Genomic DNA, 11539 nt, shown 5'->3' with positions numbered 1-11539 from the left:
CAATTTTTATAAAGCTCTAATTGAATGTCTCAATTATGTTGCACAACAAAAATGGTGACTTTGTGTTGCACAAGAACTAAATGAAAATTTTATCAAAGGTCTTATAGAGGAGGATTTTCACGCCTGTTCAAGTAGTTTATGGTTATAAAGATGTTCATCTTGATGTTGGATACAATATGATATATGTGTGTTTATCATAAATGAGAATATTAGAAAAAGCGTGATGATCTTTGTTTCAATAATGTTGTCATAGTGTGGACACTATGTATGTGACATCTATTGACTGTAATATAAGTTTCGTCACTTTGATGGGCGTTTATTTAATGGTGTTGTTATCATGCATAGATATTTAGATATTCAACCTCATTTTGTATATTGGGATCTAGTCGATGTGGTCATTTATCATTTTGTATATGGATTTAGAACCAAAGATTATATGTTCATATGTGACTTTTCAACAAGGATATTATATTTGAGATAAACTAGGCTTCGTAAAAGAGTAGGTTCCTTTCAAGAAGTCAAGCTAATGATATGAATTGACTAAGAGTGTGTAAAATGTTTTTGTAATGAGAGATAAAGTTTCCTTTCTCGTGCATGGAGTGATGGAACAATAGAAATTTGTCACACAATTTTTAGGAATTTACACATTTCCTTGATTTTTGATAAATCAATTACTGAGATGTTTCTTTGGTAAGTGATGGACCATTTTCTCTTCATAAAAAGAAACATTAGATAAGAAAATATTTGGAAGCATAATCAATGCATTCCTTGTATCAACTCTACAAAGCGAAGGTTTGTATTGACATTAGGTTAAATATTTCCCTTACCTTAGTTATCACGAATGATGGTAATAGTTATCATGCTAAGAATTACTACGGGCTTTCAGCAATGCTTGTTCTTTATGCTCCTTCGAAGCTGCCAACTGAACGGGGGGTGGTTTGAAAGTCCGGCCAAAGTGTGGGTGTGGGTGAAGTTGGGGCGGAGCCTCTTGATAATTAATAATTATAAGAATGAGCTCAAACTCTTCATATGATAGATAGATAGATAGATATATATATATCTTGACCCATGAAGAACATTAAGGAGGGGTACAACATTATGTATTTGTTTACATGATATGATGGCTCTTGGGCATAGAAGGGCATCGGAGGGGAATAAGGAAAACCTGGGTTGGAGGGGACACGGGGGTATTTCGGGGATTTTCTATTTCCAAGCACAACAAAAATGCACTTTCTTCTTCGATCCTGTTCTTTTGTTTTTGCCTTCTGCCATTCTTCATTTCCAACCTCTGTCTGCCCTAATTTCGCGCCCGCAGGAATGTAAAATCTCTGCACCATGAGGCCCTCCCGTCGATTGAGCATCTCTGAGAACACCCGCAAAGTCGAGGTCGATAACCGATTTCCTCTCAAGAAATATTTTCGCACTGCAGACAATCTCCTCAAACAGGTGATTGCATTCTTTCGTTCTCATCTCTTTTTATAGGTTTATGGCACATTGATTCGTTTTCTTAGCTGAATCCATGTGCTGTTTCTCAATCACAGTGCTGTTTTCAGACCTCTTTCATGTCATAATCCGATAATTAAATCCGAAATCCCATCACAATATGTATATCCCTTACCATCATAATGAAAATGCCGAATGTGCATGTGGATTTTGCATACTTTGAGGGGGTCAAGGCTGTATGATCTCATTGGTATTCGGGAAATCTTCTTTAGTTAATTTTGTGGAGTTTCCTTTTCATGCATGAAATAATTAGAAAGCATGAGATAATATAACAGATCAATAAGTTCATCATTTAGCATCTACGTTATGTTTTTTTCAGCGTGAGATTGTACGATCTCATCCTCAAATGCTTAGTGTTTGTGTGAAAATTGGACTCTTTATCTTATATTTGGATAATCTCATTCTCATATGCTTGATATACATGCGGAAATTGCATTGTTTACCATATGTGGATGCTTATTGTTGGCGATCTCATCCAGTGTTCAGGGCTTTTTTATTAGTAATCTACTTGAGTTTCTTGTTCATGCATGAAATAATAGAAAATACCACTAATGTGAGCGTGGAAATTTCATTGTTTTAACTTATGCTTTGTTTAGGCTGACCATATGATCTAATTCCATACCCATGAAAGTTTCTTTGCAAATCATCTTGAGTTTCTTTATTCATGCATGAAAGGACAGGAAAAATATGTCTGCATTCCTTTACCATATATGCCATGTTCTGGCCTAATATATGACTTCATCCTTTCTTGGGGAAATTGGTTCTTTAGTAATGGCATGTGATATCATCCTCCATCAGATGTTCAGTGTGCAACTGAAAATTACATTCTTTATCATATATTTCTGCTTCATTTGGGCTGTTTGACTATCACACCCTATGTTCAGGAAATTTCATGCAGGAAATTATAGAAACTCATGAAAAAAGATGATAAGTCTATAGGAAACTGGCAGAATATTGCATAACCGAAAATTCATATACTTCTATTGCATTTATTCCCTCTATAAATATCATCAACCAGAGAGTTGTGGCCCGTTGTACAATCTCGACCAGTATTTGGGAAAGTTTTCTTTGATTGTGGTGATCTGCCACGTTTCCTTTTTGGCAAACATCATATATATGTATAGGAATTTGGCAGAATATATATATATATATATTGATATATATTGATCTCATCTAGTGTTTGGAAAAATATTCCGCAGTAATCTGCTGTCCTCCATTTTTATGCCTGACATGATATGTCTTACGTTCTAGAAAATATCATATATTTATAGGAATTTAGCAGAATATATATATATATATATATATATGTATGTATGTATGTATGTATGTATATGCATATTTCTATGGGTTTCTGTTGCCTTTAAGTCTTCCAAACTGCAAACTCCTGAATTCAGCAGGTGTTTTAGCTTATGAGGGCACCTAAACTAATTTATTATTGTATCCACCAGGCGAACATTTACAGGGAGGAGGGAAATATAATTGAGCTTTACGTTTTACTCCTTCGGTTTTCCAGGTGCACTACTTTGTACTGAACTTTTAATTTGTGTTTGTTTTATGTCTTGTATTTTGAAAGGAAGTTTCTCTCAACAATAATGAATATGAATTTGAGTTTCAATGCATGAGTACTAGCGTTGAGATGTCAAAGATGGTTGCATGATTTCCATGAGGTCGTATTGTAGACCGTAAGAAACAAATGGCGCAAGAGATAATTACTCATGATATGGAATTTACCATATGCCACTGCAATTTATAATTTCTTTAATTAATATCTTTGTTTTCTCAGCTCCTCATGGTTCTCAAACTTTATGGCTCATTTATATTATCGCTATGTAATAACTTTATAAGGGATAATTATTCATGATATGGAATTTACAGTATGCCACTGCAATTTATCATTTCTTTAATTAATAACATTGTTTTCTCTGCTCCTCATGATTCTCAAACTTTTTGGCTCATTTATATTATCATTATGTAGTAACTTTGTAGTTTGGGTTGTAGGGTTTATGGAATTGATTGGACCAAAACAATTGATATGCATGCAGCCGTAAGTAAAAATGCAGTTGCTGAAACACACCTTAGAGAAAGGAAAACCTGAGGGCAGGATAGAGACCAAAGGGCAAAAAAAGGGCTTCACAATAGAGAAAGGGATACAAGCCTAGAATAAAGTTCCTGACTCTCCATAGGGTCTTCAATGCAAGGCATGTCATCCTTCTATTTTAAAAACTATCTGAGTTGAAGCTGATTAGGCTGCCACACTTATAACGGCATTGGTTGGCAGTAGGATACTGCATTTATTACAGAATAGGTTGGCATTAGGTTGCCACCTTTATTGCAGAATAGGTGGGTGTTCTATGTTGGATTGCTTCTTTGGCTTTTTCTGTGGATTTCTTTGTTGTGGATTGGTTCTTCCACACCATCAAATATGAGATTTGGATTGCTGGATAGTGAGATCACCAATGCTTTCCATGACTTTGGCAATGTCATGAGTAAGAATATAGTCTTCATTTCTTCTTCCAAGGCCTGCAATTCTACATCTGCAAGCTGATTTAGCCTATCTCTGAATTTAGAGATGTAGCCAACATAGTCGCCTCAAGTTGTGAAGCCAAGAGTTTCCACATTAGGTGAGCCTTGTTCACTATAGTGGCTGACTCATACATGGTTGTCTGTTTGCTCCAGACTTCATAGGCTATACTCATTCTTTGATATATCCTAGAAGTTTCTAAATCACATAAGTGAGGTGAGAATGGTGGAGTGCGACTAGGTTCTCTGAGTTGTCTCCTGTAAAGGAGAAAAATACTGAAGTCAAAATATCACAAGGTCTTAGACAACCAAGTCTAATCTACAAAAGGAAGAACGATCCGAAAGGGAAATTAGAGTAGCCGCAAAAGGATAATATGTTATCTGATGCTGTTTCCATAATCTGAGCAGCCAAGGAGCTCAAATTTGCTGTATAACTTTTTGTAATGCATCTGCTAGTTGCATGTCGTTGCCATTGATTATATATTTGTCCTTTGAAGTGAACTATGAAATATATGGATGGATCAATAGATACAGCCGTTGGAGTATTATAGTTGCACCAAAAATGAATGCAGCACACACACAGACAATATATGTTACTGTCAGGAGTCACACATTACAAATAAAATCATAAAGACACTTATAGCATAGATTTAGCAGGGACTTGCAGCAGTGGCAGAAGACAATAGGTTAAATCTCCAGATGTGGCTATTCCATATTGGAGCTCAAAGATTTGGTTGTAGTCATGGCTCCTGTTTGAGGAAACTAGGCCATGGAGGTGATGAACTAGGTAGGTAGCTTTTTGACTTTCAAGTTATTTCAAACTGCAACAAGTGACTGCTGACATCATAATTGATTGTTTGATATTAGTTAAAAACGTTTTGAAGATGTTATGTTCTTCTTTTGGTTGGTTCAGTAGCACTCGATATTATCTCATTTATGAGGTGCAATTTAAATGCATTTATGCTATATATTGATCCTTATTCCGAACCACAATTGCATTAGTCTGTGGGAATACTGCTGTTTTTGGGGCCTGTGGATATGATGATTCTGATTTGGTCACTTTAAAAAATGGACGTTCTTATTTTGTTCTTGAAAAGTTAAATGTGTGAGGCTAAACTAGACAATAAGCAGATTTATGCAGCCTGATAGTATTAGTGGATTTCATTTGGATATTATGGAAGATAGTTTATAAAACTTTGAAGGCTCAATATTATGAAATCAATATTTATTTTCAAATCAGGGATACAAGGTAGAAACTAAATGGTGTCTCCTCAAACTTCTCAATGTGCTAGGGATACTTAGGTTCCTTCCTGGGTTTCCCCCCTACCTTTTATGTAAATGCAAGTTCAAATTCCGCAGGATGAATTATTCTCTAGCATGTTTGCATGCCTGATGTGATCTAAGATGACAATGGTAAAGCCAATCTTAGATGTGCTGCTTGCTGCTGTCCGTTCATCACGATGTTTGAGGTTCCGTTTCATTTAGTTCTGTAATTTATAAGGTTCCTACCAATTTTCAGGAGATTTGTGAATCCCAAGATCTCTGCAGCTATCACCAGCTGTGTAATGATGTTTTCACTGGATGGAAATAAACAGTAATCACATGTACTATGAATGAGTGGTATGAGTCTTTGGAATGCAGAAGTAAATATGATTTGGTTTGTCTTAATGCAGTCTTGTTGGGGAGACTATTCCTGAACACCTAGAGTACAGAACCTTTTCTTCGAGGGAGAGATCTGTCTACAATCAAAAGTTTGGAATTATTTTGGCAGAACTTGAAAAACTCAAACCTGAGGTGCGGATACAAGTTGACAGGATAAATAATGAAATATCCAGTACTGCTGCTTTAGAAAGCTCTGTGGACAGGCACTATGAATGGCCTCCAATATCAATGAGTCAAACAAAGGTTTTTGGCTCTGGAAAGGTATCTTTGGATGGTTGAAATGTGCATACCCAGTTTTTAGAGAGAAATGACATATAAATCTTTCTGTTTTGCAGAATGGATCTGTTTCTCAAGGTAATCTGTATCACAATGGACAACAAGCAAATAGCTTGTAAGTTGCTCAACTATGACTTTTAAATTTTGCTGCATTTCCATGCTATTGGAAGAGTTCTATGATGTCTAACTTCTCCATTGATGCAAGTGTTTGTCATTGCCAAATTTAGTGAACATTATGTTTGTGAGACTTGAGCTCCTATATGTGACTTTTCCGTTAGACATATTGCAATCTCAGGCAGGAGTCTTAATGGATTGCCTATATTCTAATTTCCCCATGTAGGTATAAGTTAGTCCATTCTATGCACTTACAACTAACTACTAGTAAGTGCCAAAACTACTAGTAGGTCAAGACTCTGAAGCAAAAAGTTCAGTTGTTTTTCCATATAGTGTAGAGCCATGTATAATGGCTAGGATGTGATACTCATTATGGTTCCATAATAATCTACTCTGATTGAGATGCAAGTTGGTGTTATGATCATTGTAAACCCTTGCTCTAAGAGAGATTTATGCTTGTTATTCTAACTCTAATTTCAGAGTTTAAAGTGATGGAAATCATATTTTGCATAATTTCAAATGACCCAATTAATTTATTCCTAGGTTTAGGTAAAATATTCCACTGGGCTTAGTCAGGTAAGAGAAATCTACGTCTTTTCTTGCAATCATGTGTTTGCTCTTTCTGAAATAGACGACTTTTGTGTGACAAGACTGTCACTGCCTTTCAAATTTGAGAAAACAGTCCATCTCTACTCTGTTTCACTTTTATTACCTGTTTTATACAACATTGAATTGATGTATAGTGATGGATTATACATTGGATATGTCCACTTAGTGGGAAGTTCTGTGGGTAACTTGGTTGCCGAGGCAGCCTGGTCCTCACATTCATTTGGAGGAGACAACTAGGATTTAAGATAATGATTTGGAGAATATTCCAAGGTGTTCATATAAGTCCACATGATGTCTGAACTCAGCATTATGCAACTCAACATGTAAGGTTCACTCTCATATCTTTGGCGGTCAACATCACCGTGAAATGTTTGATTCCCTTGAAACTTCCTGGTGCAGCCCAAAACATTTCACCTGTGGTAGACGTTGAACTGAAACACCAACCAGAACATTTATAAATTCTCTATATATTACAAGAAGCATCTGTACAGTATATATGTATATATATTATTAGAAATCACCACAATCTTTTTATCTGGAATTGTAAAAGAGGATCTTAACTTCAGATTTTTCGAAAATTATAAAATGATGCGGCAAACTGTCATCATTGTGTATTTGTTTTAGTAAATCTAAAACGTGTTTACAAAAAATTACGTCTTATCAGTATTAGTTCTTATCGAATATCAAGTTTTGGAAGAGTCCCATTGCTATGATTGGAATCATGACTTAGAAGCACATCTTCCTGTTTTCTTTTATGTAGCATGTTGTGAACATTTGTGCTCTCTGATAGTACACATTTGTTTGTCTATAGTTTCTTGACTATTTTCTATATACCGAATTCTATGGTATTATAAAGTTTTTCTTAAATTATATGCCGCAGTGGGGATTTAATAGTCCCACTGTACAGTTTAAAGGCTCTACTACTATCTTTTTCTTTGACTAAGGCTTCAAGTGAACATTCTGTTGAGAAACAAGATTACTTACGACTAGATCTATAGCCTCTACCATGAGTTGGTATGGAGATATTGATCTAAAACTCATTTTGGTATGCTGTCACTGGTGAAGCTCTGCCTGTCAACTATCAGTCAACTGTCATTTTTGTTTGCGATAATGCAACAGCCACTTTACACTGCATTGTCCTGGAAATACATGGATATATAAGTTCCTCTTGCAATTTTGCCAGTTTTTTGAATTTTGCTTGTTCTAATTTCTAGTATGCCTTTAATTGTGTCTGAATTCTAGATCATTTTCCCATACTCAGTAACAATGCTAGAATTTTGAACATCAGCTAATGGAATGGTGAGAAATAGAAACAAGTGTCCGAGTTGCTAAACAAGGAACTGAAATGAGATACTCAGACTTTTATTTTTGCTAAAAATTAAAATAAAGATTATATGAGTAACAAATAATGCGAATGAATATAAGCTTGCATTCCTAATCTGAATCATCAAGAGCATGTTATATGCATAGATACTAGAGGTATCATAAGTTTTAGCCATATCAAGTATAGTGAACCTCCGTAGTCTTTTACTGCTCGGTTGATTCATTTAGAAATAAAGATTTGTGGTCAGTTTCCTTCAGTTTCACACTCCTCTTTTAAACCAGTTATATATATGTACAATTATAATTATATGGCCATAGTTACATTTTGAAGCTTGAGAGTTAGTTTTCATGATCTATTCTTATTCTGTTTGCTCTCACATGTTGCAATATTTTTTGTTTCTTAATGCATAGTGCACAGAAGTTCACTCTTCCAAATAAAGAGACACTCTCAAAGCATTCCATTTTGGGTCCTGATGGTCTACGGGCACGCTGGAATCCTCCAACCACACAAGCAAGGGTACTTTCTTTGAGTATAATGTATCTTGTTTTGAGCCTTGTTTAACTAAGAATAAGTAATAACGAACTAGTTCATGTTCTAGATCGAGTATCCTAGCCACAATGTTACAATGGACATATCAAGGTATTGCCATACTTCTTGAAAGATGTTTGAGTGAAACTCCAATATTCCTGATGATTTTCTCTGGAACAGCTTGGAGCAATCCTGGGACAGTGTACTATGCAATACAGAAGTTTCAAAATTATCTGAATTAGAACCTCAGCCTAATCCTAAGAGGGAGCCTGAAGATAGCTCTGGTGATAATTGCTCAGAACCAAAGTTAATAAAGCAACCATCACCTCCACCAGTGGCTGCACCTGTACAAGAACTGTCAGTTATTGCTGATCTAATGCAGCTTTGTGACCCCATTAATTCATCACAGCCTTCTACTGAAGCTGAGCCAGTCACAGCTCTACCCTTGCTTACAGACAATTTAAAGCAGACAGAAGCTCCGAAAGAGCTACACATTGTAAATTTTGTGCAACTCTTTTGTTCTTTAGTTGACAACAATAATTGTATATGTGTAAAGTCTAATTCTATTTTTATGCTGAATCTGTAGCCTGCAAAGTTGATGGAGGAGTTTATGAAGTTTGCTAAGAGAAATACTGATAAGAGTATTGAGACATGTGGAGTCCTTGCCGGTTCTCTTGTAAGCTACATAAATGAAAAAAGTCAATCTGGAAAGTTATCCAATAAAAGATCGAGTATTTGAGATTATGATAAAATTTAATTTAGAAAACTGCCCAATAAAACATACATGATTTGAGTTTGCTCTGATCCTTTCAGAAAAATTCTACGTTCTATATTACTGCTCTCATCATCCCAAAACAGCAGGGAACTACGAACACGGTAAGGGAAAAGCTTATAGATTTGCACTTAAGAAATGATGCAAGTCCATATATCTCTATAACTCAATAATATTTTGAGCATCGTGTAATAATCACTTATGCTCTAGTTGGTTGATATTAAAAACCTTAGATCCTATGTAAAAAGTTTGTCAATGATATGTTTTTTGTGGTTCAAATTTTTTAGTGTCATACAACAAATGAAGAGGAGATTTTTGATTGGCAAGACAAGCGTGGCCTATTTCAACTAGGGTGGATTCATGTAAGACAAAAAAATCCATTGTTTGATCCATGCCATTAGGTTTAGGTGTCAATACTTGATATGACTCTTTTGTGCAGACACATCCAACACAATCTTGTTTTATGTCATCGGTTGACCTTCATACTCATTATTCATACCAGGTTGCTAGCTTTTGAAGCAATTATTCATACAGTTCAATGTCTACATTGTAAGAAAAAGCACTTCTCAACACATTAATATTTATGGTATGGCAGGTTATGTTGCCAGAAGCTATTGCCATTGTCATGGCTCCAACTGACCGAAGGTAAATTCAATGCCCAGGGAAAATTATATGGTTTGGTGGATGGTTGATTAAGTTCATGGCTATTTGGGTGGTTGATTAAGTTCATAGTAAATACTCATCTTATTTTCATCATGACTATTTGGGTGGTTGATTAAGTTCATAGTAAATACTCATCTTATTTTCATCATGACTATTTGGGTTGTTGATTAAGTTCATAGTAAGTACTAATCTATTTTCATTATGGTTATGAGATGTCTGATTAAGTTTAATAGCAAATCCCTGTCTCATTTTTATCATGGTTATTGGATGATTGATTAAGTTTCTCAAATTTTAACATCATGCTTTTGATTGATAATTTAGAAAACCCATTTCATTTTCATGATAGTTTTTGGATTGGATAGTCTATCAAGTTAAAATTCTTGAACTATTCATTAAGTTAATGCCTTGCAGGAAATATGGTATATTTCGACTATCTGATCCTGGAGGTATCAAAACAATCCAGAAATGCTCATTACGTGGATTTCACCCACATGACACACCAACTGATGGGAAGCCTATTTATGAAAGTTGTGCTCATGTCCTACTTAGTGAAGGTTTACAGTATCAAGTTGCTGACCTTCGCTAAACATCCAATATGAATAATTTATTCCTAATAACTACATCAAATATCTGATTATTTATTTATGATTTGTACACCAAGTACTGATTATTTGATGTCCCATTTTGTTTTGGGCAAATCAAGTGTAAGATAGTCAATATAAATAGCAAAGGAACTTATCTTCTACCTTTTCTTCACCAAAGGGAAGCCTACAATCCGATTACAATATTACGGCTGGTGTATAATTTTATTGTATAATACAAAAGAAGATGCTTGAATGATGGCAACACTTCTAGTATCAAGAGAGATTGCAATGAATGAATCAGATTGAATGCCAATTTTCAATGTCTTCATTTGCTAGGGAAATTGTAAGGTGTTGTGCATGTCTATCCAATGCAGGTCCAATTTTATGAAAATGTCATATCTACCTTCTCAGAAACATGCCACTATATTTAAAATAAAATAATTGAAGGTACTATAGCCTGATAAAGGTTTGCATAGTTTTTTCAAATTGAGAAGCTAGGGAAATTTTTAGGGCTATCATGGGGATTGTCCCCTTTATCGTTAAAAGATTAGTTTTTAATCTGATAGTTAAATCAATTTTTATTGGAGCCTATAGTAAACTCATATTTTCTCTCATATTTTTTATGATAAAAACCTAGATTGGTATAGAATAACCAAAGTTCATATACCTCATGGACATGGTTATATGTGGCGACTAATACCAAGTTTCGTATTCTTGTGGCGCCATTTTGGGGTTGGTCTTAAATGAACCATGGAAAGATTGGTTTTGTGATAACCAAAAAATGGAAACTTTTGGTCCAAACCATTAATCCATTATAGACTCTTGAAATCTTGTTGAATTTCAATACAAAAACACACATTAGAATCTAGCCACTCTTTGAAATGATCGTCGTGATCAATGTACCATCTTCAACATAAAAGCTCTTGAATATGGGAATGAAGGCTATTTTGTTCAAGTTTTCCTTAAAGATGGATAAGAAGACAT

General features: G+C 35.0%; 1 protein-coding gene across 2 annotated transcripts; it reads left to right on the top strand.

Moving 5' to 3' along the window:
* The first annotated feature begins 1271 nt into the window (after positions 1–1271).
* Positions 1272–10714, top strand: LOC147857744 (AMSH-like ubiquitin thioesterase 1). 2 transcript variants are annotated; one of them, XM_087327148.1, is made up of 13 exons: positions 1272–1446; positions 2952–3016; positions 5697–5928; positions 6021–6076; positions 8419–8524; positions 8607–8647; positions 8717–9032; positions 9123–9212; positions 9350–9412; positions 9596–9670; positions 9748–9810; positions 9904–9953; positions 10383–10714. In XM_087327148.1, exons 1-13 carry the CDS (start codon positions 1336–1338, stop codon positions 10555–10557), a joined length of 1443 nt encoding a protein of 480 aa, XP_087183274.1. In that variant the 5' UTR covers positions 1272–1335; the 3' UTR covers positions 10558–10714. The 2 variants fall into 2 exon arrangements, with proteins under 2 accessions (XP_087183274.1, XP_087183273.1); XM_087327147.1 differs by having other exon boundaries at positions 5697–5946.
* Positions 10715–11539: the final 825 nt, after the last annotated feature.

The sequence above is a fragment of the Azolla caroliniana genome, unplaced genomic scaffold, assembly GCF_043228905.1.
Source record: "Azolla caroliniana isolate FFs.n. ecotype wild unplaced genomic scaffold, voAzoCaro1.0.p SCAF_11, whole genome shotgun sequence".
In the NCBI taxonomy this organism is placed as follows: domain Eukaryota; kingdom Viridiplantae; phylum Streptophyta; class Polypodiopsida; order Salviniales; family Salviniaceae; genus Azolla; species Azolla caroliniana.
This window is presented reverse-complemented; position numbering and strand designations above follow the sequence as displayed.